This window comes from Equus asinus, chromosome 9, assembly GCF_041296235.1.
Source record: "Equus asinus isolate D_3611 breed Donkey chromosome 9, EquAss-T2T_v2, whole genome shotgun sequence".
Classification (NCBI taxonomy): Eukaryota; Metazoa; Chordata; class Mammalia; order Perissodactyla; family Equidae; genus Equus; species Equus asinus.
In genome coordinates, this window is record NC_091798.1 from 22,838,773 (window position 1) to 22,863,849 (window position 25,077).

The following is a 25,077-nucleotide window of genomic DNA, read 5'->3' on the forward strand; positions in this document are numbered from 1 at the left end:
CAGCAGCCCAAGAAAACCAGCAGCCTTGTTGCTGTCACCAGAAGGGGCTCCTTGATTTGGATCATTGTCCATTAAAGGTGTCAGTCTTGGTGCCAAGCAGATAGGGAGAGCCAGCAGCTCCACTAGCCTGAGCTCATGGGCCCATTTAGGGCAAGCAATGGACTAGCAGGCTGCCAAAACTTAACAGGGATGTACAGACGTGAGGCAGCCATGGGGGCAGAAGACACATGCTTTTCAAGTACACATGGAACATGCTCCAGGAGAGATCATATAGTGAATCACAAAACAAATCTCCATACATTTTAAGAGACTGAAATCAAACAAAGTTTTTTTTCTCTGACCACAACAGAATTAAATTAGGGGTCAACAGCAGTAAGAATTCTCAGTAAATATCAAATATTTGGAAATTAAGCAACACACTTCTAAATAACCCCTGGGTCAAGGAAGACATCACGAAGGAAATTAAAATATTTTTGAACTGAATGAGAATGAAAACACAATATATCAAAGTTTGTGGGATGTATTGAATAAGCATTTAGGGGAAATTTTTAGCTTTAAATACCTGTATCAGAATAGGTGAAAGATCTCTAATCAATAACCTAAGCATCCTCCTTAAGAAACTATAAGCAGGAGGTAAATAGTAAAGATTAGACCAGAAATCAATGGAATAGAATCCCTCTCCCAACAGAAAAAAATCAACGAAAGCAAAACTTGGTTCTTTAAAAATATTAACAAAATTGACAAATCCTTAGTAAGTCTGAGAAAATAAAAGAGAAGATGCAAACTGCTAAAAATCAGCAATAAAAGAATAGACATCACTACCAACCCTATAGAAACTAAAAGAATTATATGGGAATATTATGAATAACTTTATGTCAACAAATTAGACAATTTCGGGGAAATGGACAGAATTCCTGAAAAACTCAAATTGCCAAAACCGACTGAAGAAAAAATAGAAAATATCAGACCTGTTAGAAAGAAAGAAATTGAACACCCATGTTCATAGCAGCATTATTCACAATCACCAAGGTGGAAACAACTCAAGTGCACGTTGACGAATGGATAGCAAAATGTAGTACATACATGAAAAGGAGTATTATTCAGCTTCAAAAAAGAGGAAATTCTGACATATACTGCAACATGGATGAAACTTAAGGACATTATGCTAAGTGAAATAAATCACAAAAAGACAAATACTGCGAATCCATTATTATATGCAGTGCCTAGAGCAGTCAAATTCATAGGGATAGAAAGCAGAAGGGTACTTCCCAGGGGCCGGGGGAGAGAAGAACGGGAGTTATTTAGTGGGTATAGAGTTTCAGTTTTACAAGGTGACGAGTTCTGGAGATCGATCGCACAGCAGTGTGAATGAATGCACGTAACACTACTGGACGGTACACTTAACAATGGTTAAGATGGTAAATTTTATGTTATGCATATTCTACCACAATTCAAAACAAAAAAAGAAGCCTGGTTGGAGAGCACAAGACTTCAACACTTGTCACTACTCCTGTATAAACACAATGTACCCCAAAAAATTTTAAAAGAGAGAGAGAAGTAAGGAAATTGAATCAGCAATTAAAAATATTCCCATAGAGAAAAGTCCAGAAGCAGAAGATTTTTTACTGGTAAATTCTATCAAATATTTAAAGAAATAATACCAAACGTTCATGAACTTTTTCCAAAAATAGAGGAGAGACTGCTTCTAAACTTACTCTGTCAAGCCGCTACTTTCTTGTTACCAAAACCAGAAAAAGAACTCACAAAAAAAGAAAACTACAGACCAAGCTGGCTCATGACCATAGATACAAAAATTCTTAACAAAATATTAGCAACTTGAATTTAGCAATATATAAAAAGGATTATACCCTATGACCAAGTGGGATTTATTTCCGGAATGTTAGGTTGGTTTAACACGTATTTCTGTAAAGTATATACCAGGGAGTGGAATTGCTGGATTATAAGGTAAAAAATTTTGTAGATAAAGCCAGACTGCTTTCGGAAGCAATATGACTGGTTTTGCTACAAACAGAGAAGACAGGCGCACAGCAGGCAGATGGCCATGTGAGGGCAGAGGCAGAGCCGGGAGTGGTGCTGCCGCAGCCTGGGGCTAGCAAGGAAGCATTCTTCTCTAGAGCCTTCCGAGAGAGCTGGGTCTGCCAACACCTGGGTTTTGGATTTCTAGTCTTCAGAACTGTGGGATAATAAATTCCTGTTTTAAGCCACAGTGTTTGTGGTAGTCCGTTAACGGCAACCCTACAAATCTAATACACCTTAGAAACGACAACCTTCGTAATTATCTTACCCAAGTCGAGAAGTCATCAGAAACTCTACCCATTCCTGGACAAACAAGGAGCACAAGGAGACCTCAGACAAGAACCTTTGATCACTTCTGCATTTCCTCTCTTCCAGCTCAGATGCTTTTGCTGTGTAACACCTTAAGTCAATCCCTTTCTCCTTCCCTAGATATTTTCATTACCATTTTATACAGCTGATGCTTATTTTATTCAACCAAATTCCCTACTTTCTTTTTTCCACAAACTTTCTTGCATCTCAGATCTTTTGTCAGCATCACCTTCTTTCTGCCTGAAGCACTTCAACGGTTCCTGTAGCGAGAATCTGCTGTTGACGTATTCTCTCAAGTTTAGTTTGTCTTTCGCTAGGCGCAGAATTCTATTGTGGCGATTATTTCCTTTGTATACATTGAAGATACCAGTCCATTGTCTTCTGCCTTCCATTAGTGCTGTGGAGAAAACTGCTAGCTGTTTGTTAGAAGTTAGTCTAACTGTCAGGCCTTTAAAGGTAACTTGTCGTTTTTTCCTCCGGCTGCTTTTTATTTTTTTTTTAGGAAGATTAGCCCTGAGATAACATCTGCTGCCAATCCTCCTCTTTTTGCTGAGGAAGACTGGCCCTGAGCTAACATCCATGCCCATCTTCCTCTACTTTATATGTGGGATGCCTACCACAGCATGGCTTGCCAAGCAGTGCCACGTCCACACCTGGGATGCGGAACCGGTGAACCCCGGGCTGCCAAGAAGCGGAACGTGCGCATTTAACCACTGTGCCACCAGGCTGGCCCCTCTCTGGCTGCTTTTAAGATTTTTTTCTTTCCTTTTGTTTTTCTGCAATTTTGCTATCACGCATGTAGTTGCAGATTTTTATTTTATTTATTTATGTATTTTTTCTTCCAGTTTTATTGAGATAATAATTGACATGCAACACTATAGGTCTAAGGCGTACAGCAAAATGACTTGAAGTTTGTATATAACGTGAAATGATCACCATAATGTTTAGTTAACATCCATCATCTCATATAGTTAAAAAAAATTTGTTTTTCCTTGTGATGAGAACTTTTAGAATCGACTCTTTTGGCAGATTTCTTTTTTATTTATTTGCTTTGGGTTCCCTGGATCTCTTTGATCCATAGATTAATGTATTTCTCCAGTTCTGGAAAATTCTCAGCCATTTTTTCTTCATACATTTCCTCTACCTTAACCTCTCTTTCCCTCCTGCTGAAGACTTGATCCAATGTTTGTTAGATTTCTCCCCACACCCTCCTTGTGTCTTACTCTCTTTTAAATTTTTTCCTTCTCCATGGTTCATGCTGGGTAATTTATATTTAATATTTATTTATATGTTATATTAAGTTAGATAGTTTTATATCTAAAATATATCTTATTTATCAGTTCACTAATTTTCCCTATGTTTCATCCAATCTGCTGTTAAACCCATTCATGGTGTTTTTAACATTGGTTATTTTAGTACTTATTTATAAAAGCTTTGTTTCTTTTTCAAATTTGCTATGACAAATTTGATAGTTTCCTATGATATAATCAGTTTCCTATAATACAGCTGTTTCCTGTAGATATTATCGAGTTTGTCATTTATTTCTTCAAGCGTGGTAATGATGGTGATATTTTGGTCTGTTCGATACCTCCCACGTGTGAGGAGAGGGCAGATGTCTCTGTGTTCTGTTGGATCTGCTGGACCTCATGACGGAGTGGTGCTTCCACCTGTTCCTGCTAATCTTCGACTGCTCGCTTTCTTTGCCCTTGTAAACTTGTTTGTAGGGATAAGCAAGGCCTGGCACACACACGCCCGCCCCCTGAGAAGCTTGGGGTTTTGCTCTGTCAGGTGCCTGGGTACACTGTCAGTTGGGTACCACCTTCAACTATTTTCACAGTTTGAAATTTCTTAGCCAACTCAGGCTGTGAGTACCTGAGTGTAAAGCCTCCTACAGGCCAGTCTGGGGCGCAAAGTCCCCTGGCTTTGGGGAAAGAGGGACAGGTTTAAACTAACTTTGCCCTCACGTTGAAAAGATAGCTCTTTGAAATCCCAGCTTAACGGCAAAAGGTTTTCTAAAAATTTTCACCTTGGCTGGGCTTTGAACCCTGACTTTTGCTGCCTCTTGCCCCATGCAGCCCCTGAGCAGGAGCCCAAGTGAACGATTACCAGAAATGCTTTTGGGCACAAGCGCTTTAGTGTTCAATATGTCACCCATCTCTCTGGTTACAGGTCTTTCCCCAAAAATCGACCTGGAAACTCCCCACCTGTTGCTTTGGCTCTTCAGTCCTTTCTAGGAGATGTTGGAAATATTGAAACCAGTGAGGGGGTGGATCTGAATGACACAGCTGCCATGATTGGAAACTGGAAGCTCAGTGATATTGTTTTTAGTCTCTCACATCCTTAATGTCCAGGTTGGCATGGTATCCCCAGAACATAATGGAATTGCAGAGTTTAAATGCTTGGGAAGTAGTACACACGTGGCCACAGACTAGTACAAAGGAAAATGAAGAGAAAATGAACTTTGTTTAGATTTCTCACCTAATTCTAGCTGTCTAAGAATATGGCTCAAGTCTTCAGGAAACAACTGCCTGGATGTCTCAATGTGGTACGATTTCCACAAATCTTAACCTAAGAAGTTGAGCTTATATAGTCTTTTTAAATGTTCACATATTTACTAAAGATAAAATAAATGAACAAATGATCAGGTTTGTCAAGAGAAGCCTTCAAAGATGCACAATTAAAGAGTCAACGATTGCTCTAGTTTATTAGGAATAGAGGCTGTCTTTTATATTTTAAAAATATCAATGTTTTGGGGCCAGCCCAGTGGCTCAGCGGTTAAGTTCGCATGTTCTGCTTCAGCAGCCTGGGGTTCGCTGGTTTGGATCCTGGGTGTGGACCTATTCACTGCTTATCAAGCCATGCTGTGGCAGGTGTCCCACATATAAAATAGAGGAAGATGGGCATGGATGTTAGCTCAGGGCCAGTTTTCCTCAGCAAAAAGAGGAGGATTGGCAGCAGATGTTAGCTCAGGGATAATCTTCCTCAAAAAAAAAAAAAATCAATGTTTTCTCACACATGTGCTACGCAAAATAAATGAAATAAAATATTTTCATTAAAAGATTTTAAAATAATGATACTATTAAAATTAAGACTACTGTGCAGACTAAAAAAAATTTTAACCCAAAATATAAAACATTTTGGTCTGAAGATATAAGTATATTCTTATTGTCCTAAGATTTACTTATTGTAAAGTTTAAAATCCTTGTGACAATTGTAAGTGTCAACTTTCCTACTGATGTGGCCCACACATTTCAAAATCCAGTCTCTATTCTACTTTATAGTACACGCTTGTTGAGGGGTTTAGTCCATCACACAAGAAAATATTTTCTTTTTCTTGCTTAGGCCATGCACGTGTTCATGCCATTCAATTTTAGAGCATAAATATGGAGTTGATTGTTCTTCATTCTCTCAAAAGTCAAATGAGGTAAGAGCAATGGCCATAAAGTATGTACCCCAGAAAAGTTAGTTCCTTTCCTCGTGATTTCCAACAGTGATGATGAAGTCAGAGTAATAGAGCTCACAGGCCTTTCTCGGGCCCGGGCAGCAGTGTTCACCAGCAAATCTGCTTTCCTCGGGTTGTGCAAGAAGCTAGAGAAACTCGGCCCCTCCTGGCTCCACAGCCTCTCGATGGGCCACCTCACATTCCAGAGGCATGAGCAGCTGGCTGAAGTCGGCGTGGGCGATTCCTCCACGTTGGTCTTGCACGTGTACTGAGAAATTGAAATGTCCAGGTGGAAAGCAAACCTCTCTCAGAATCGGCACAGCCGAGGGGTGAAGGGGGTGGCCTGGGATCGAGTGTTGATTTTACCACCTGCTGCCTTAGGATCTTAGACAAATGGTCTCACCTCTCTGTGCCTCAGTTTCCTCATTTGGTAGAGGAGAATAATGACCATTCCCACCTCATAGACTTGCTGTGAGGAACAAGTGAGATCCTAATTGGAAAGAATTTAAATAGTCATTGGCATATAAAAAGTGCTCAATAAATGTTTGATATTAGCATTCAGACTTGAGACACGTTTTGCACAGGTTTGGTTAACTCACCTGGGGAGAGTAATATTCTTGAGAGAGAGTTTTGAATGTAGTTCAGAAATAATTAAATGCCTTCCTTGATTGAAATAGAAAGGCAATTAAGACAATGAAGCATTTTTCTCTGTGTTATCTAGGACATATTTTTCTCATTTTCCCCTTGTAATGGGAAAATTTGAAACTTACGCAGAATGGTGACAAATTACTCATCCTGAGGTTAATTGTTCCCCAACAAATACATTTCAAGTAGGGAAGGTGGATAAGATTGCAGAGGCTTCAGAATCCAACTCTGGGTAGCTTGATGTTTGGGACTCAGGCGGGCTCAGGTTTCTGGTGTCACCAGCACATGATTTTGGAAAAGTTCAACTCGCTGGGCCTCAGGCTCCCTGACTTAAATTAGGGGTGAAAATACCAAACTGCAGTGGTGGGATTGGCAGGCTTATAGGAGACAAGCACTAGAGTGCTATTACATAGTAGCTGACAACTACCCAAAGCCGACTTTGCCATATGCTCCAGGGACTTACTGTAAGAGGGAGCAACCTGTTCACATAAAATGAATCAGTTAACCAAGCTCTATTCACTTTACCCAAGCAAACTGTCTTCCAAACGTATGTCTCTGGTTATCTAGGATGGGGCACAAAACAACACAGCTATGTGTCTAGGAATAGGATAGTGGGAAGGAGAGAGGGGACAGTGACAACTTAGAACATCATAGAAGTTGCATCCCTTAATTTCTCCATACACATGCTTATTTATCTGATGGTGTATTATTTATTTCACTAATATGTATCGGGAAAGCTCTATGTCAGATGAATTACCCACAGTCCCTGTCTTCAGAGGAATGTAGGGAAGAAGGGGAAGTCTAATATTTACAGAAAATCATCTATGTGGTTGGGTACCGTATCTGTTGGTTCAAAACCTCAGGAGCTTCCCAGGTGAAATCTGAAACTGGCCCTCACACACGGAGAGCAAGGAGAGATGGAAGAAAGAGGCAGACCACTCCAGACTGGTAGGTGGCAGGTTTAGTAAGCAAGAGACTTCACACAAGGCTTGTCTTCGGCAGCTGCAAGATGAGTAGATCTCTGCCCACTAGAATCTTATAAGTTTATACGGAAGCCTTAATGGGTTTCATTCAGTCACGTATACTATCCAGATGGTCTCAACAGCACATTGCTCTCTCGAGGTTGCGTCCTTGAAAACAGTCTCCACTGTGGGAATGGCGCATAAAATGTATATTTCAAGGACAAGGGGATAGGGTGAGGGACCTCTGGTTGCCCGGGTCCAGGTCAAGGGTCATCTGGCGGTCAGAACCTCTCAATGACCTCCTCCAACAGTATCAGACTAGGCCAATGCTGAAACAACCTTAAAATCTCAATGACTTAACATAATAGAACATTATTTCTTGCTTGTGTAAAGTCTATTTCCTCATGCAGTCATTTAGGTATCCGATTCCTTCCACCTTGCGGTTCTGACATATCCTAGGGCAGGGATCAACAAACCGTGGCCTGTAGGCCAAATTTGACCTACCGTTTTTGTAAAATTTTTTTCGTAAATAAGTTTTCTTGGAACACAGCCACAGCCATTCATTCTGTATCCCCTGTGCTTTGTAGCTGCTCTCACATTACAACGGCCAAGTGAAGTACTTGCAACAGAGACTGCACGGCCCAGGAACCCTAAAATATTAACTATCAGGACCTTTACAGAAAAAGTTTGCTAAGCCTACCCTAGAACAGGGGACTTTTGTCTTGGATTCTCTGATTTAGCCCATACAAGGGGGAAAAAGAAGAGTGAAAGATTGTGTGGGAAGTTTTTATGAATTATGCTTGGAAAGGGCTCCCATCAATCTCACCCACATTTTCTTGGTCCGAACGCAGTCATATAGTCATACCTGGCTGCTAGGGAGGCTGAGAAATGAAGTCGAGGGATGGCCCAGGAGGAAAACACATAGACTGACATTGCTCTAGACGCTTCCATTCACTCTTCTTTCTTCCTCAAACCAACCTTTTGCAATAAGTACAGTACTACTTTGCAGAGGAAGCACCTGAGGTTTGGAGAGGTTAAGTTACCTGCCTTAAGGATGCCCAGCATCAAAATAGTGGGAGTGGGGATTTGATAGTCAGGATATCTTGCTCTGAAGCCTGTGCTATTCTTTCTGAAAAAATTTTTTTTAAATGGTGTTAAAATATACATAACATGTACCAATTTTAAGTGTACAGTTCAGTGGCATATGAAATATATTTTTTGAGAGTGGGAGGTTTCCTAGATTTTGATAGGGATTTAAAAGCTTGGGGCTTTCATTTCAATGATAGTCTTAAAATGTTAAGCATGTCAGACTTATCTGGATAATCACCTTAAAACTGAGTATTGACACAAAATTTCCAGGCTCAAATTTTAGCTTGTGTTTGTCGGTGCCAAGAGTGACTCTTAATTGTCATAGGTTGATAAGAAAGGGACAAAGGTGAATTCAATACTGGAATAACTCCTTTAAGCTTTTCCTACACCATACTAATTAAAGATGCTTTGTGGTGGTTCAGAAAAAGAGAAAAGTGGTAGAAGAATGGAGACATTACACAGGACACAATTATATAGACATACCTCGTCCAAAAGAACCTACTTTATTGAACTCAGAACCACGCTGACATTTGAGTGGCAATTTAGTTTCCACGAAACAGTGCTATCCAGCACATTTTATTACTGTTCGTTCATAAATCTTTAGTTTTGTGGAGTTTGCATTAACTTTGTAATTTGGTTTCACAGTTGTTTAAGTGTTATATGCATAAAGAATTTATTCCTATTTTTATGCCTATACATATTTAAGTAAGATAGCAAAATTAATTTAAATAAAAACACGAGGGATTTAGGAGAATATTTTCTCTGTAAAAAGTATGTGTTATATGACTCCAGTTTGCTAGAGTCCACCCCAAAGAGATAGTTTCCTTTTACAAAAGACTTAAATTTGAATTAGGAAACTGCACTGGTCAGGACAGACTAAGCTAAGCTGCAATAACAAGCAAACCCCAAATCCTAGCGGCTTAAACCACCACTTACATCAAATCCTTTGCATGCTGGTATAGAACTCTGCTCTTTGTGATCATGACAGCAGGATCCAAACTGATGGATCTACCCAGTAATACCTCTGGTTAAGGGGAGTGAGAACTCCAGTACTCTGGTGGTGTTCTCACTTCTAAGTAAATGCTCAGGCTCAAGTAAGTCAGATGACCACACCTAACTTCAAGGATATGACTATAATCTTTTTGGGTGCCCTGAAGAGAGAGAAATCAGGAATCAGTTGGCAGCAATAATGTCTGCAACGGAAAGCATACTGCAACTTTCTATAAGGGAAGGCCCTGTGGCCTGGTTTCAACATGTTCTATTTTCTAGTAAAGTTGTAGACAGCTTTCTTAATTTCATAGGCAGCTGTGGCTCTTGGGTACAGCCAAACCCTGCTGCTTACTAGCCACGTGGCAGAGGCAAATCTAAACCTCAGCTCCTTCCTCTGAAATGGGGGAGAAATGTCAGTTGCCTGGTTTCTTGAGAGGAGTCAAGGAAATGACTCATGTGAAACCTTTGTCAATTGTAAATTATTATCCAAATGAAGGGAATAGTATTATTTCTGGCAATCAGTCATGCCACATTAAGGATAAAGAACAGATAGTAATGATTTCACCCTACAGCACTTGTCACACAATTAATATTTTCTCACAAAAAGTTTCCTGAAGATTCACAAGAAATTTCCTTAGGTGATCTGATAATGAAATCTAAAGAGAATAGTTCTCCAATAAAAAAAGCAAATTCTTCCTCTTGGCTAGAAAATGACAAAGCATTTTACATGGCCCCAAATCTATATGGCCCACTTTTCTAGCAGATTCTCACATTAAAAAAATTTGAGGTTGAGGAAAAGAAGTACTATCTATCTTGCTTAAGCAGCAGTTGTTTTAAATTGAGATTAATTGAAAAAAATTAAAAATGTTTCACAAAATAGTGCTGAGGCTAGAAACACAGGAAGATCCTTATACTGTAGCATCAACTCCTGAAACACATATCACACAAATACCTCAGAATTCTAACTTAGTAGAACTGGATGGCATCCTGGAGATGATCTTGTCTAACACTCTTAGTTTGCAGATGAAGAAAGAAAGTAAGGTCTGGAAAAGTTAAATGACTTGCCTTAGATCATGTTCCCTAAACACAAGTTGATTAGCCAAGTATTTTTCCCTTTCACCAAGCTGAAATTATAGAAATGAACATAATGGAGGAAGAAATGTGTTTTTCTTCCCTCATATAATTGCTAATGAAGTCTCTTCTAATCAGAGCCTAAGGAACTCCTTTCACTATGTATCTGCAGGCAGGAAAAGCAGCCCCTGGAAATTTTCCTGGCAGTCCAGCAATGATTTTAAGACTCCTTTTCACCATTTGAAAAATTCAGTTGTTCTTCCCATTTCACATTTCCAAACGCTGTTTTGACCCACAGGAAATACACGAATTGAGTGAGAGAATGAGATGCAGATTTCTAGTTGAATAATTTTATCATCTAATTTATGCTCTTTAGTTAGATGTGGAAGTCTACTTTTCACTCTAGGAGAATTTTCACGTTGTCCACAAAAAGAAAAAGAAAGATGAGTTACCTTCCTAGGCACGCTAGTCAGGAGAAGCTCAGTTATGCTGCAGTAAAAAAAATTTCTGGGACTTACGTAACAAAGGATTATTTCTTTTTCATGCTAAATGTCCGCTGTAGGTTCGAGGGGTCTCCACTCCGAATTATCTTTGCAAAGAGTGGCAGGCCAAGGAAAACTGCATCTAGGGGTCAGGAGCTGCTGTGGCACAAGGAAGGGGGTTTGGTGAATTGCACAGTGGCTCTTAAAGCTTCTGCCTGTAAATAACACATACTATTTCTGCTAATTCCTCCTTTGTCAAAGGCCATCACGGGGTCACATCGAAATGCAGAGGGATCAGAATACTTCAACCTTACTATGCATCCGGAAGGAGAAAAACCTTAATTTTGGTGAACATCTCTAAGGGCTACCATACTAAGAATAAAAAAAGAAGAAAAGAAAATATGACAGATTCCCCAAACTATCAAGAAGCCAGTGTCTTACACCGTCAATATGAATCAAGTCCCCAATCAGGGATAATAAAACATCTGTCAGCTGTACATTAAAATCTCTGAACACGTTAATTTGCTGCAGGTACAGTTTCCTGAATCCATTTCTTCATCTCCATACAAGAGTATTCTGTAGAATGGGAAGCAGGTACGAATGAACTAAACTAAATTGGAGCTGGGCTGAAGTTTCTAGAAGTGCATTGTGGGCCAGCTAAATGGGGAGCCACATTTATGCCTTCATGTGGGTTTTGTTAGATTCATTTCTCTGAGGAGAAATCAGTTCTTTATGACACAACTATCCTAGTCAACAGAGTCTTTCTAAAACCATTTGATGGTAGGAAAGTTTTTGCCTCATCAGATGGAAAAGTTCATTTCCACTTAAACCGCTAATAGGAGTACTTGTTTAATGGGTCACTCTAAAAAAAGACCCTGAACCTCTAAAACTTAGCCTTTTTGGGAAATGTCTGAAGGTCTGGAATATGTTTAAACAACCTGATTTGTTTCTTTGCTTTGGGTACAATCATTTGCTTAGATATGTATTTTTAAACTTTTAGTGTACTACTAGCAGCAAAGTGTTTCAAGCGGGGAAAAACTCACACTAGCTCAGAATGTCCCCTAAATTAAAAAATAGAGTTTTGTACTTTCCAGAATAATAAGCACTTTTATAGTCTTTCTTTAAATCTTTCTTGGTAAAAATCTACAAAGCACGAGAAAAGGGCCGGAGTGAAAGTCTGCTGATTTACTGTTTAATTATCTTTCCCCCCTGCCCCTTAAAAGTTTATAACTGAGCAGCGTTAGCATTAACACCCCAACCACAATAAACTAAACATATTTTGTTACATATTTTATGTCCAAGATGAAAATCAAGATATAATAGTGATATAATTTTATACAGAGGTACAGTGAATTCTATGTGACTAGGGGTACGTCAATTTTGTGTTTTGTGCTTTAGTTTTTTAGACTTTCATTAATAATTATATTAATAGCAAACTTTTATTGAGTATTGACTACAGTGCAAGGAGCTATAACAAGAGCTCCATGTTTTTTGCCTCATTTGATCCTCACAGCATACCTGCTTTTACAAATGAGGATATTGAGGACGAAGTGACTTGACCAAGGTCAACTAGCTAGTTAGTAGTGGAATATTCTTTTGGGATGAATTATTGTGGTAACATTTCACTCAAACTATCTGATAAATGCAGTGTTTGTCTAGCCCAACTCTCTTGGAGAATAATTTAAATTGGCAGTGGTTCATTTATTCATAAATATATGAATGCTCACTCTGTGCCTGGTCCTGTCTTAAAGCCTGTGGATATAGAGCTGAAGAAGTCTGCAAAGAACAGAGGTTAAGAAAAGTGGGTCCTGGCATCAAATAGAATTGTGCTGGGCTCTGCAATGCGACCTTGGATGGGAGCTCGCTTAGCTTCATCTGCAAACTGAGAAATTATACTGGTGCTTACTTCATGGTTTTTCTGGGGAAATTAAATGAGATAATCAAAGTCAAGTGCTTAGCATAGTACATTGCATAAGATGTGCTCAGTAAATTCCAGGTTTTATTGTTATTATTGTTGTTGCTGGAAGCAACAGTAGTCATTGTTGAGGAGCTCCCTCATTAGGGAGGGGAGAGAGACGTTTAAACAATATTCCTGTCCAATGTGGTATGAGCGCTAGGGAAACAGGGGAAGGCACGAATTGAGGTTTGGGAAGATTTCATTCAAGAAGAGCACTTTGAGCTTGTGATTCCAAGGAGAGCCGAACTTCTCCAGGTGGAGAAGGGTGTAGGCATTCGGGTCGTGCACAAAGCGCTGCAGCAAGGCGTGTTTGCGGGGACGTTCTAGTGAGAGAAAGAGGAATGGCGAAAGCAAATAAAAAAGTAGTAAAGGGAACTTGGGGGCCTGGATCAGGAAGTTCACTTCACTGCCTTCAGCGGCGGTGACGGGAGGGAGGCTGGGGGACCGCGAGGTGGCGCTGTGGCTCCACGTAAGGGGAAGATCCGGGCACCCGCGACTCACCGCCCCTCGGAGGCCACCCTGGGCAGGCTTGGTGGGTTTGGCACCACCTTCATACAGCCACCAAGTAATGACGGTGATAAAGATAATAAATACATAAGCAAATAACCCGGAAGCCGCCTCTTCTGGGACACGCGGCATCAATAATCGGAAACTGTCCGCGAGGAACAATTAAGAGCGCGGAACTGTCCAGCAGGCATCACTGCGGGCGCAGTCCCGGGAATTTGTGGGCCCCGGCTGGAAGGTGCATCTCCCGCCCGAGCCAAGCTGGGCGCTAACCCGCGGCTCTGGACTGGTCCCGCGCAGGCTGAAGCAACAACAGTTTCCACGCCTACCCTGGGGTGCTCAATCCGCTTCCTGCCTGCGCCTTTCCTTTGACTCGATCTGAGATTTGGTGGGACTTCTTTGCTGGGTTTCACATGCACGCGTGGACCCACAAACCACGTGCAAGCCCAGGCTCATATACACACCTACTTGTGCACGTGCACACCCACTCACATAAACGAGACACGTCTACACGTGACACATGCATACGTGTACTCGCGCTTGTGTGCAACAATCCTCCTCAAGCACAAGCGCCCACGTGCACCCAAGTGCGCGCTGTCACTCACAGGCCAAGTGCACAGGCCCACAAATATGCAGCCACTCTTCGTTCATACACACATATTTGTGCGCTCACATCGCACGCATCTCGCATCTCAGGAGCCAACAAAGACCTCAAAGCGCATATGCGTATTTACTCGATGAGTAAATATCCAGTGAATTGCGCCTCAAAAGAGATACACGCTGGAAGTTTTTGTGCCCCGGGCATCTCAAGCTCATCCGCTCAACTCCCTTCTCCCACTTTTCCCTAAGCAAACAGATCTACTCTTCCTCCCTTCCCCTCCAAAACCTCCCAGGCCTTCGTTTCCTTCATCCAGGTTTGCTCTACTGAAGGGATGCTAATTTCCAAATAGCTGGGCAGCCCCCTTCTGCCACCCTGGAGCCTCCTTCAGCTGAGGGAGTGAGGGCCCTTTGCTGATCACGCGGGCTGGAGGAATATGGGTAAGGGCCGCGGGTGGGGTATCGTCGCACCCCGGGGCAGCCTCGTACAGGGAGATCCTTTCCGGTAGTGCTCCCAAATGTATTCTCCCGGCTCAGAGTAACTTTAGCTTTCAGCTATCTGTGGTCATGCCAAGGCCGTATGGTCTTCCTCCATTAAAGCACATCCGCAGGTGTCCAGATTTCTGTCCTCGGATGGGCGTCGCAAGCGACCCCGCAAAACCCTATGTTTAGTCTCTTTCAATTAGGCGACTTCGCGTGTGCCTAGAGCTCTAAGATCTCAGCTAGGACTGGGAGAAGCGGTTGACTGGAGGTCACCTACGAAATGTAGCAGAGCCGGGGATGGAGCTGGCACGACCCTGGCGCGCCCCGTCCCCGGCGGCCCCGAGAGACGCGCGTGGGTATCTGACCGCTGGGATGCGCATCCAGTCCACGCATTAAGACTTTTCAGAACGCTTTCCCTTCCTCTCTCCCTTCTGCTGTCTCCCCTCGGGAGGCAACCTGCGCCCTTGCTCCTTTGTCATCCGAGAAACCCAGGGGCTCGAGAGCTCTAGGGATCTGTGAGCGTTGGCGGGCAGGCACCAAGGCGAACGCAGGAGATATGAGCAGCCGGGTGAGTGGTTTGAGTCCAAAGTTCAGGGCACAGGCTCTGGAGAAATTTCGGCTTGGCGACCTTATTAGCAGTGTGGCCGTGGGCAGGTTGTTTCATTTCAATCACAGGGCAATGGTTTCCTCGCCTGTAAAATGGTGGTGGTCTAACCTGCCTTCTTGGTCCGTTGTGGGAATTCAGTGAGTTTTTGCCCGTAAAGCCTTCATTCAACAAACGGGATCTATTATTATCTGGGGACCGCCGCGGGGAAACCCGAGAGAGTGGGTAGGCTCAATCCGAGAAAGGTTTGTTCGAACACCTTGCTCCAAGCCCTTGTCCTGGGCAGACTAAACGCTCCCAAGCTCCGGGGAGAGCCCCCACCGTGTTGTTTGCCTGATCTCTACCTCCTATATGCCTTCGTCCCTCTCTAGGCCTCAGTTTCCCTGTCTGTACTATGGGAGAGAGGCATGCTTCCAGGGACTGGAGGTGTCGGTCAGACTGGGCGAGCAAACGGAGCCTTCTCTGCAGCGCTGGGGGTCGGAAACAGGGGTGAGGGTCCGGGGAAATGCCCCCTTTCCTTTGTGGCTTGCCAGAGACGCCGGGAGCAAGGAAGCAGGACAGACCGAGTTCCGGTGGAGCGGTGGGCCGCTGCTCCTACGCGTTCCCGAGGGCAGTGGGTTGGAGCGGCGGGGGCAGGGTGTCGCGCGCGGGCGGCAGGGCCCCGTTGCTCAGCCACCCTCGCCGGCGTCTGAGTGCCGCTCGGCGGCCGCTGCGGAGCTGTGCCCGGCTCAGGTCCTCACTTTCCCAGGGCCCTGGCCCGCCCGTACCCCCTTATCCCCTTCCTCCTGCAGGCAGCGCCTCAGCCTCTGCCCGCCCCCGCGCGCGACTCCAGGCCGCCGGCGGACGCCGTCGGAGCGGGCCGCATGCGGAGGGACTTGGCGTCTTAGGCCTTAATCGCCCCATCTTTTCTTTCCCTTTTTCCCAGCACCGAAGGAGGCATCTTTCCTCGGGTCTCCCTCTCAGCGGTCTCTGGCTAGCGGGAAAAGCAAGGGGACATTTCCCCAGACAGGCGGCCCTTCTGGGGGCTCATCTTCTTAAAGCCAGCGGAGATCGAGGGAATTTTCTAAGCGGCAGGTCTCAAGTCTGGCCTCCTGGGGGCGGACGAGCAGAGAAGATTCCCTCTTTTCCTGGGACGTCCCCGCTAGTCCTAGTTCGACTGTATTTATCTTGTCTCTGCTCTTTTTGGGGGGCAGGTATGTTTCCACTTGCACCCCATGGAAGTTACTGCGGGCCCTGACGCCCTCCAAGGAAGGGGATTGGTTTTCCTCTGCCTTAACAGGGGTGGGGATAGCCAAGAGAGGGGAGGTTTCAAAGTTCAGGGTGCAGGGGACTTTGCTCCCTGGGTCTGAGCTTCCTCCAGGGCGGAAGACCCCGAGGGCTGGGCAGCCCTGTCTGCTGTTTGGAGCAATTGGGAGAGAGGGGGCGACGCTAACCCCCACCGCGGAAGAAATTCTGAGAAGCTCAGAAGGCGACATCATCCTAGGAGAAATATCAAGCCTTTCCAATTGCTCCTTCCACATGTAAACCCATTCTGCTGTGTATTTTCCTCACGCAGTTTCTTTCCCCCTCACTTTCTTCCTCCCTAATTCTGCAGGTCTGGACAAGGCCTGGAAATCTGCATTTTTAACAAATGCACCCCTCCCCCTCTGCCCTCCATATTATTAGGCTGATAATCCGAATTTGGGGATTACTGTTATAAACTACCCTAAAGTCATATCATAGATATGTTATAAATTCTCTCTCTTCACCGGAGCTGTGACTATTAACTCAAAAAGGATGGAGCCAGTCTCAGTTCATACTTTACAGTCCCTCTACACACGTGCTTTGCCTTCTGGAGGTGGTGCTAACCTTACAGGAGGGAAGACTGAAAAGTGTGTAAGGATTTTTCAGAGTTTAAATTAACGTGGCTAGTTCAGTATTCATCAGAGGAAATCCACAAAAACCTACCACTCTGGTGGCCTGGGTGTTGTTCCCAGTTTTCTATCACCCTCTTTGTCTCTTTCCCACCTTCCCTTTAGCTTCCTTCCTACTTAAACATTTATTACTGGGCGAGAAAGCCAGGTTGAAAGCACAAGGACACCCAGAAGAAAAGTGATGAATACACCTTGCTTGATTAAAGTACACTTGCCATCCCAGGTGAGGTACCTGCTGCCTCCGCATAGCCAAAGGGAATTAGTCTTGTCAAAAGATTCCTGCCCCTTTTATTTCTGCTCCTTCTTTGGCCTGGCAGATGTGGAGGTTGCCTCCCTCTTAGTTCCTGGAGATTACTGGCTCTGGGGCAGGAACTGGGCTGCTGAAGGCTTCTTTCTCTGGGCCAATTTCTCTTTTAAATCAGGCAGCTTCAGGCCCCTCAACAAAAACATTATTTGCAGAGTGCTTCTAGATTCTGCTTGACCCCCAGAAATCCATCTGTTGTGTGGTCCTCAGAGTGGCCACGTCTCTCCTTTCCCTGGCAGCTTTGCCGCCCCCATTGGCAGTCATCTGTTCTCCTATTATGTGTTCCCATCACTGGGGTATGTACCTGACCAACTTGGAGTCCTGAACACGGTTTACTGGAGAGTAAAGTGGAGGCTCAGGCAATTATGGAGAGGGAGGTCTGAGTCTTATGCCAGGGCTATCTGGGATTCATTGATAGGAGGGCAGACTCTGCTTCCTGGTTCCCCTTTCTTGAAGGATCCCCCTCAGAACAGGCAGTGGATGGTCCAGGCAGGCGAAGGGATTGGCTCTGGGGACCCTTTGAGCCTTGGAGGTTAAGCCTGGAACTTTAGGAATTTTTCAGCAGGCCCAGTTCCAATTGTGCATTTGAATTCCAAAGGAATGGAGGAGGTCCATCTCCCCCTTTCCTCTGCCCACAAACCTACAATTCTTCTAGTCTCTCCACCAACGTACCCCTCCTGAACAGTGTGCCAGGAATTCTGGTAGACGCTGTGGGGATCCTGATGGATCAGACAGATCTCTTCAGGAGTGTCTTGGAGGAGATGGCATTAATTATGGGACCAGGGATAAAGTGCTCAGCACATTCGTGGTCCAGATTAAATGGCATAAGAGCAGGGCAGGCTTTGTGCACGAGAGATAAAGCAGTGTTTGAGGACAGTGGCCATGTACCCACAGGCCTGAAACACAGTCTTTCATCTAGTTTCAGAATCAGGAAGTGGCTCCCACTTTCCTGCTCTGCCAAGAGCACAAAGCATAACTCTTGCTTGTCTCCATTCCATTCAATATGGGCATGTGTACTTTTCCATCACTGACCCCATGAGCTTCCTAAATCAAAGGGTCAAGGAAGGCCGGCAGAAAGGGGACCTGGATTTCTGGCAGAGAATCTCCCCGAAGGAGTCCTTAGCAGATTTGGCTGCAGTCAGGGAGTTCCTTTGAGGGCAATGAAACAGAAGTTCACCATGTGCTTATTAGAGGTTACAACCTGCTAAAAAATGATGGGGCACATTACCCAGAAACATCTAGCTATTTCCTTTGCCAGCCACAAGCATATATGCCAAAAGGTCTCAGGTTGGAGACCATTTCTTCTTCCCTTCTTTCTTTCCTTCCTTCCTAGACCTCTCTCTGTCTTGACATATGGCAGGGGCAGAAGTTGAGGAGGGTTCCTTCAAGCCCCCCATTTTAACAGAAAGAATGAGATAGAAACCCTACACCAAATAACCAACGAATTAGAAACTAGTCAGTTGTTGTTTTGGTAGTTACTCTAAAGAAAAACTACTTTGGGGGCGGGGGTGGGCTCGGAGGGGTTGGGGATCGAATCTGAATAAGTTTTAAAACGCATTCTGATTCAGCTCTAGTAAGAGCATTCATTCCACCGTTTACACAGCCCATGGAGCGCTCGAGAGAACTGAGTATGTGAGGACAGTGCCTATCGCCAGCGGCCTCGAGGCTAGCGGCTGAGCCAGAAGCGTTTCAGAGGGCAGACTAGGGGTAGAGCCCGGGTCCGCCACTCCCTGGGGACCTATAGCGCCTCTCTTGTCGGGGCCCAGGGTCCAACCACCCCTCCCAGCGTGGAGGCTGTGGCCTCCGCGAGCTCCCAGCCCCGACCTCGGCACCCATTTTCCACCCCACCACCCTCTCCTCAAAGCGAAGAGGTGGGCACCTGGGACTCGCGTCCTGCTTTTTCTGCCTGGGCTTTCCTGTCTCCTCCACTTTTGCCCCCGACGTCCCAGAATAGCGGAGGAGGACGCGGCATCGGCCCTGGGAGGGCGCAGCCTGTGCGCCTCGAGCGCGCTCAGGGCGCGGCGAGGATGCTAAACGCAGCGCAATGGCCAGGACGCAGACCCCAGCTCTGATTCCTGAGAAGATATCCCTCTCCCCATCCTTCTGTTCCCCCTCTCCTGTCCGACTCAGCCCTGCTCCTCCCCAGCTCAGACGCCGGTGCTCAGAGATCCTTCGCTCGCCACTTTGAGAGGAACTTTGGCCGGCTCCCCCGCGCCACCCGGAGAAGGATGTTAATGAGGGAGCGTGGCCCCGCGCTGCGAGCCAGCAGGCTCCTGAGCCGCGATTGGCTGCGGTGAGGCGGAAGGATGACGTTATGCAAATGAGGGGGCGGGTCTGTCAGGCGCGGGCCCCGCCTCCTCCCTTTGGGGTTAGTGTGCCTGTGTTTAGCTCTGGGGAGAGTCAAACTGGATTCCATAGGGAAAGCCTGCAAATCACTTCTATTTTAGCAAGGAGAAAACAGAATCTCCATCCAGCAGGGTCCACCCCTCTCTCTTTCTCCCTCTCCTCTCTCTCTTTCTGTCTTTCCCTCCCCCCTTCTTCTCTCCCTCTCTCTCCCCCCTTCCCCCCACCCCACTCTCCCTCTCTGGTGTATCTGTCTACGGCAACCAGCGTGCTCCTCATCTATACGCACTGAAAGGAAAGAAACATCTTTGGTTGGGAGAGAAGGAGGAAAAAAAAAGAGAGAGGAAAAAACTTGCCTGGTTGTGGAAAATGACACTTGAAGTAGCAAAGCCGGCAGCGCGAGTTGAGTCTATTGTTTCTTAAATTGCCATCAGGGCTTTTTTTTTTTCTTCCTGCTTCTTCAAGTGAAGGGTACCTCTACAAAAGGAAACTCCAGCCCCTCCTGTCCTCCACCGGCCTGTGATCATTACAAAAAAAAAAAAAAGCACCCAAACCAAAAATTAACCAACCAAACAACCCCCAACAGCCAAGCATACATCTCTATTTTTTTTATTTTGGTCTTTTCGTTGGATTTTCCCTTCTTTTTTTCTCTCCTTTTTTCCCCCCAGGTTATCGCTCAGTTTTGAGCGAAGGTTTAGATTTTTTAAAAAATTTGCTTTTCAGCCCGCCTTGATCTTCTAGCGCGAGTTCATCGTCTCAAAGAAAAAAAAAAATCTCTGGCTGGCGTTTTCTCCTTTTTTTTTTTTTTTTTTTAATATTTTCAAGGGGGAGGAGATTTTCCACAAGAAAAGGTTGTTTTCATGTTTGGGATTCAGGAAAGCATCCAACGGAGTGGAAGCAGCATGAAGGAAGAGCCGCTGGGCAGCGGCATGAACGCGGTGCGGACGTGGATGCAGGGCGCCGGGGTGCTGGACGCCAACACGGCGGCGCAGAGGTGGGTACCGCTCGGGGACCGCGGCCGGCAGGCGAGCCGCGAGCAGTGGAGCCGGGAGGAGGTGGTGGCGGCCGGCGCCGCGGGGCCGGGCCGCGCTCGTGCGGCCGCCGCTCCGCTCCTCTCGCCTCCGGGGCTTCGCGCTCCCCGGCCGCGCTGCTCGGTCGCCTGCGGCCCGAGAGCCGGCAGCTGCCTGCGAGGAGCCCACGCTTTGCCGGCACTTTTCCTTGCCTCGTCTGTGACTGTTTTCATTTTGTTTTAAGCCAGAAGAGGCGTCTCACCAGCATGATGTTGGATATCTGTATTTTTATGTGATTGCTCTTTCTTTTCAGGCCGGTTTCCTTTCTTTCTTTTTCTTTTTCTTTCTTTCTCTTTCTGTGTCTCTTTCTTTTCTTCGTTCTTCCTTTCCTTTTTCCTTGTTTTCCTTTTTACTTCTTTCCTTTTTTCCCTTCTTTATAAACTTATTTTCCTTCTCTTCTCATTCCTTCTTTTCTTCCCGCTCTCTTCCTTCCTTTTTCTCTTCCTTCTATCCTTTTTTCCTTTCTTCCTCCTTTCTTTACTTTTCTTTTCCTCTTTTCCCTTCCCTCCTTCCCTCTCTTCCTTCTTTTCGTCCCCTTCCTTCTTCACTCCTCCTTCCTTTCTCCTCTTTCTCCTTCCCTTACCTCCCTTTCTTTCTCCTTTTCTCCCCAGAATCTTCTCATTTCTCCCATCTGGTTCTCCCTCCCTCTCTAGTTTTCAGTTTTTCTCGGTCCACCCGGAGAGCAACTCTCAACTTTAATTCTGACATCTCCTAGAAGTCTTCCCCACTCTCTGTCACCATGGCCCCTTCTAGCCCCTCTCCCACTCTCAGCTCCTGGGATGCTAGACTGTGTGGCCTGGAGGGACTGCCCTTGGAGAGCGACCTGGGGGAACTTTCCTGGGCACCCTCAACACCTTTTTCTGGGACTCCTGGTCCCAAGTGAGAAATGGCCTTTTTTTTCAGGCCACAAGCTGGACTTGGGGGAGTGGGAGATCTGGCGGCCCCAGGCCCTCTCAGACTCAGAGAGGGCGGAAGGGGAAGAAGGAAGATGACTAATTACATCATTTTCATCTTCTCCGGGCTGGGGACAAGTGTCCGGCATCACTGTTCCCATCCCCGCCGAGTATAGAGATGGGGGTGGTTGGTAGTGAGAGTGAGTTGGGTAACTAGGCTGGAAGTGAAAGTGTGTGTGTGTGTGTTTGTGCGTGTGTGTGTGTGTGTTTGAGCGCGCGCCCTTGTGTTGGGCAGGTCGGGCTGTCAGTGGCCGCCCTGCGCCCCTGGCGCCCCAGCCTCCAGCCCCCCGGCGGGCGCGCTCCGCCGGCAGCCCTGGTCGGTAGGATTTCTGGAATGAGTGTGAGGATTTCTGCGGAACCGCGAAACTTTGTCGGGACAGGTCTTTAAAAAACACCCCCAGTGTTTCCGACAGCGACCACCCCTGACAGCTCTGAGTTCCACTCTCAGATCCTTTTTCTCCACATGCTTTATTTGGGGGGACATGTGGCTTCCCGAGGCCGGGCACCCATGGCTGGTGGCGCCCAAGAGGTTTCCTGGAGGTTGGCTGCTGCAGCGAGCAGCTGAGCATGTTCCCCATCCCGTTTCACCTTCCCACGGAGCTGAGACGGGAGATTCGAGGGGGTGGCGGGAACCAATTCCCATGGCCCCCTCCCTTTAAGTTGTAAACGACCCGTCCTACTCTGGGAGCACGGGTTCACCTCGTGCACTGTCACTTTTCTTCCTCCCCACGCAGCGCGCATCAGCTCCCAGTAAATGCTTACAGCGTTTTATCTCCTGCGCAAAACCCAAACAAAACTTTCACACCTCTTCGGCTAGCTCGGGGGGCGCGCCCTGTCCTCGGCCGGGAGGACGGGGCACGCGAGAACACGCATGGTCCGTCGCCGGGTGGGCCCGGGGGGCTTGAACGGGCGTATAGGGCGCCTACTGGGCGTTTTGGGGGCAGAGAAGGTGGGTGTTTGAGGGTTCGCGCGTGTGTAAGGAGTAACAAGCGGTCGCGGCTCAGTGTCCCGCTTAGCCGTCTAACTCTGCGTCTTTGGCCGCAGCGGGGTGGGTCTGGCCCGGGCTCACTTTGAGAAGCAGCCGCCTTCCAATCTGCGGAAATCCAACTTCTTCCACTTCGTCCTGGCCCTCTACGACAGACAGGGCCAGCCCGTGGAGATCGAGAGGACGGCCTTTGTGGGGTTCGTGGAGAAGGAAAAAGTAAGTGGGCGCAGCGCCGCTGCCCCTCGCCCCTGGCAGGGGAGCAGGCCCAGGCGCTTCGGGAGGCGCGCTCCTCCGCGAGTGCAAAGCATCCGTAACACACTCTTGCGCGGGGTCCCCCAAGCCACTTCCCATCCTGGGCGAACACGGGATCCTCGTTCATGAGGTTCTGCTCCGAAGAAGTTCGCGGGGAGCCCCAAGAGCTGGAGAGAGGCGAGCCTGGCTTCAGATTCCAGAGTCAAGGGCGCCCGGGATGAACCCGCGCTCGACCGCGCTACCACGCGAGGCTCCTGCCTCTCCTGGCCCAGGCCCGAGCCCCCAGGCCCTGGGGAGGGGATCGCTGGTGCGCGCCCCATGGAATTTTCTGGAAGGGAAGAGGGAGCAGTAAAGGTGGGGTGGGGGGACCGCAGAGGGATCACAGTTGGCGGCAATTTCTGCTGCTCCGGGGCCTGTCTGGCTCCCCCGCCAGGGGTCCCGGCTTGGGGAAAGTTGCCTGGAAGTCGGTCCACTCGCTCACGCCGACCTCTCTCCTGCGTCTCTTGTGTCTTTGCGTCCTGCTGCAACCCAGGAAGCCAACAGCGAAAAGACCAATAATGGGATTCACTACCGGCTCCAGCTCCTCTACAGCAATGGTGAGGCTCCCGTTGGGTCCGCGCCGGCTCTCCGGGGTTCCGGGTGAGGGCAGGGGGCGCGGAATGCTCCAGGTGGACTAGATCCCTGAGCAAAGCTCAGTCGTTCGCCATCCTCGCGGTAAACCGGTCTCTCCTGTTTCGCCTGAGGAGGTTTCACCCGAGAAGGCCCTGAGTGGCTCGAGGGCGGCCGTGTCGGGCCGTCGTGTACCTGGGGCCAGGTGTGGCGCCCTGGCCCTCGCTGGGCCGTTTTTTCTCTTCCTCCCCTTCTTAAGGCTGGTTCTCTCTGATTAGTCCAGACTTCCAGACCCTTGGGCTCAGGGAATGATCATGGCCTTGATGGCTCGCGCAGAGGGGCTCCTGCCAAGGGAGGAGAGAGTAGCCAGGTGGGGGTCCCGCCCCATTCCTAGCTGCCGCGGTTGGGGGCTGGCTTCCGAGAGCAGTCGGGCTAGGCCAGAGACCCCTGTCTGAACACTGGGGAAGGGGGTCCTGTGTGCTTCTCCAGAACTGTTGGAGTTGCGGCAGCCTTGGAGCCCCATTCTTTGTTTGTTTCGCGCAGATCCTGTCTCACTTAATTTTCCTTCGTTCTCCTCTTTCCCCTCCTCCTCCTCTCCCAGGGATAAGGACGGAGCAGGATTTCTACGTTCGCCTCATTGACTCCATGACAAAACAAGTAAGTTTGTTAATTTCGCGCCGGGAGAGTGACGCTAGGGCCTCGAAATTTGGGACAATCAAGAAGCTGGCTACTCCATAGCGAGAGGTCTGGGACTCGAACTCTCAACTCCAAGGCGGACCGGGGACCGCGCTCTCAGCGCAGTCTTCCCAGGGGCCATACATGCACTTGGGTCTGCCGCGTGGAGAAGATGGCTCGACGGCTCCCTCCTTCCAAGGGAAACTCAGACCTTGTGAACTAAGATTACGAGTGCTGAGTGGGGAGAATATGGGCTGAACTTCCTTTGACCCGGCCGGGGAGCCCCAGGGGGCGCAAAAGGTGCCCAGGGACCCTGGTGCAGAGTGGGCTGAACTTGTGAAACCCAAACCCGGACCTCCCCCGGGAGGTAGAAGGAGTGGGTGGGGGCAGAGACAGTTCCCCAGGAGTGGGGAGATGGGCCGAGAGCGCAGATGATCCACTCTACAGATTTTTTTTTAAAAGGAGGTGGTGGTGGTGGTAGTGTTGGAAGAGGGAGCGACAATTGTTGGAGGATACTTTGCAAAAATCTTCCTGCTTTTGCCTCCAAGTTTGGCAAGAAGCCAGGCAGCATGAGTGAGCTTGTGGTCTTAAAGGTACATAGGCGGCATTTTCTTAAGCTCCCCAACACGCGGGTGTCAAGCAGTATACATTAAGGTTGAGTTATGGTTTAAAAGATACAATTATGAGCCGAGTCAGAAAAGAGGCCTGACGTTTTAATGAGGTGCAGGAGGGCTTTTTTTTTTTTTTTAATTTTAAGAAAAAGTTTAGTTTCGGAATTAAGTAGCTGGTTAGGTAGTTGGA

The 25,077-nt window shown here is 47.0% G+C and overlaps 1 protein-coding gene across 8 annotated transcripts in view; it reads left to right on the top strand.

The window, feature by feature from the left end:
- The first annotated feature begins 19,754 nt into the window (after positions 1-19,754).
- The window catches only part of EBF1 (EBF transcription factor 1), a 380,610-nt gene continuing 375,287 nt past the window's right edge, over positions 19,755-25,077 (top strand). For 4 of the 8 annotated variants that reach the window (XM_044777724.2, XM_044777726.2, XM_044777727.2 and 1 more), the window contains exons 1-4: positions 20,037-20,726; positions 22,800-22,956; positions 23,525-23,588; positions 24,203-24,258. In XM_044777724.2, the coding sequence (XP_044633659.1) occupies positions 20,593-20,726; positions 22,800-22,956; positions 23,525-23,588; positions 24,203-24,258 (411 nt within the window). In that variant the 5' untranslated portion in view covers positions 20,037-20,592. Of the gene's footprint in view, positions 20,727-22,452; positions 22,630-22,799; positions 22,957-23,524; positions 23,589-24,202; positions 24,259-25,077 lie in introns of those variants that run through there. The other 4 variants (XM_044777725.2, XM_044777723.2, XM_044777722.2 and 1 more) reach the window with 4 other exon arrangements.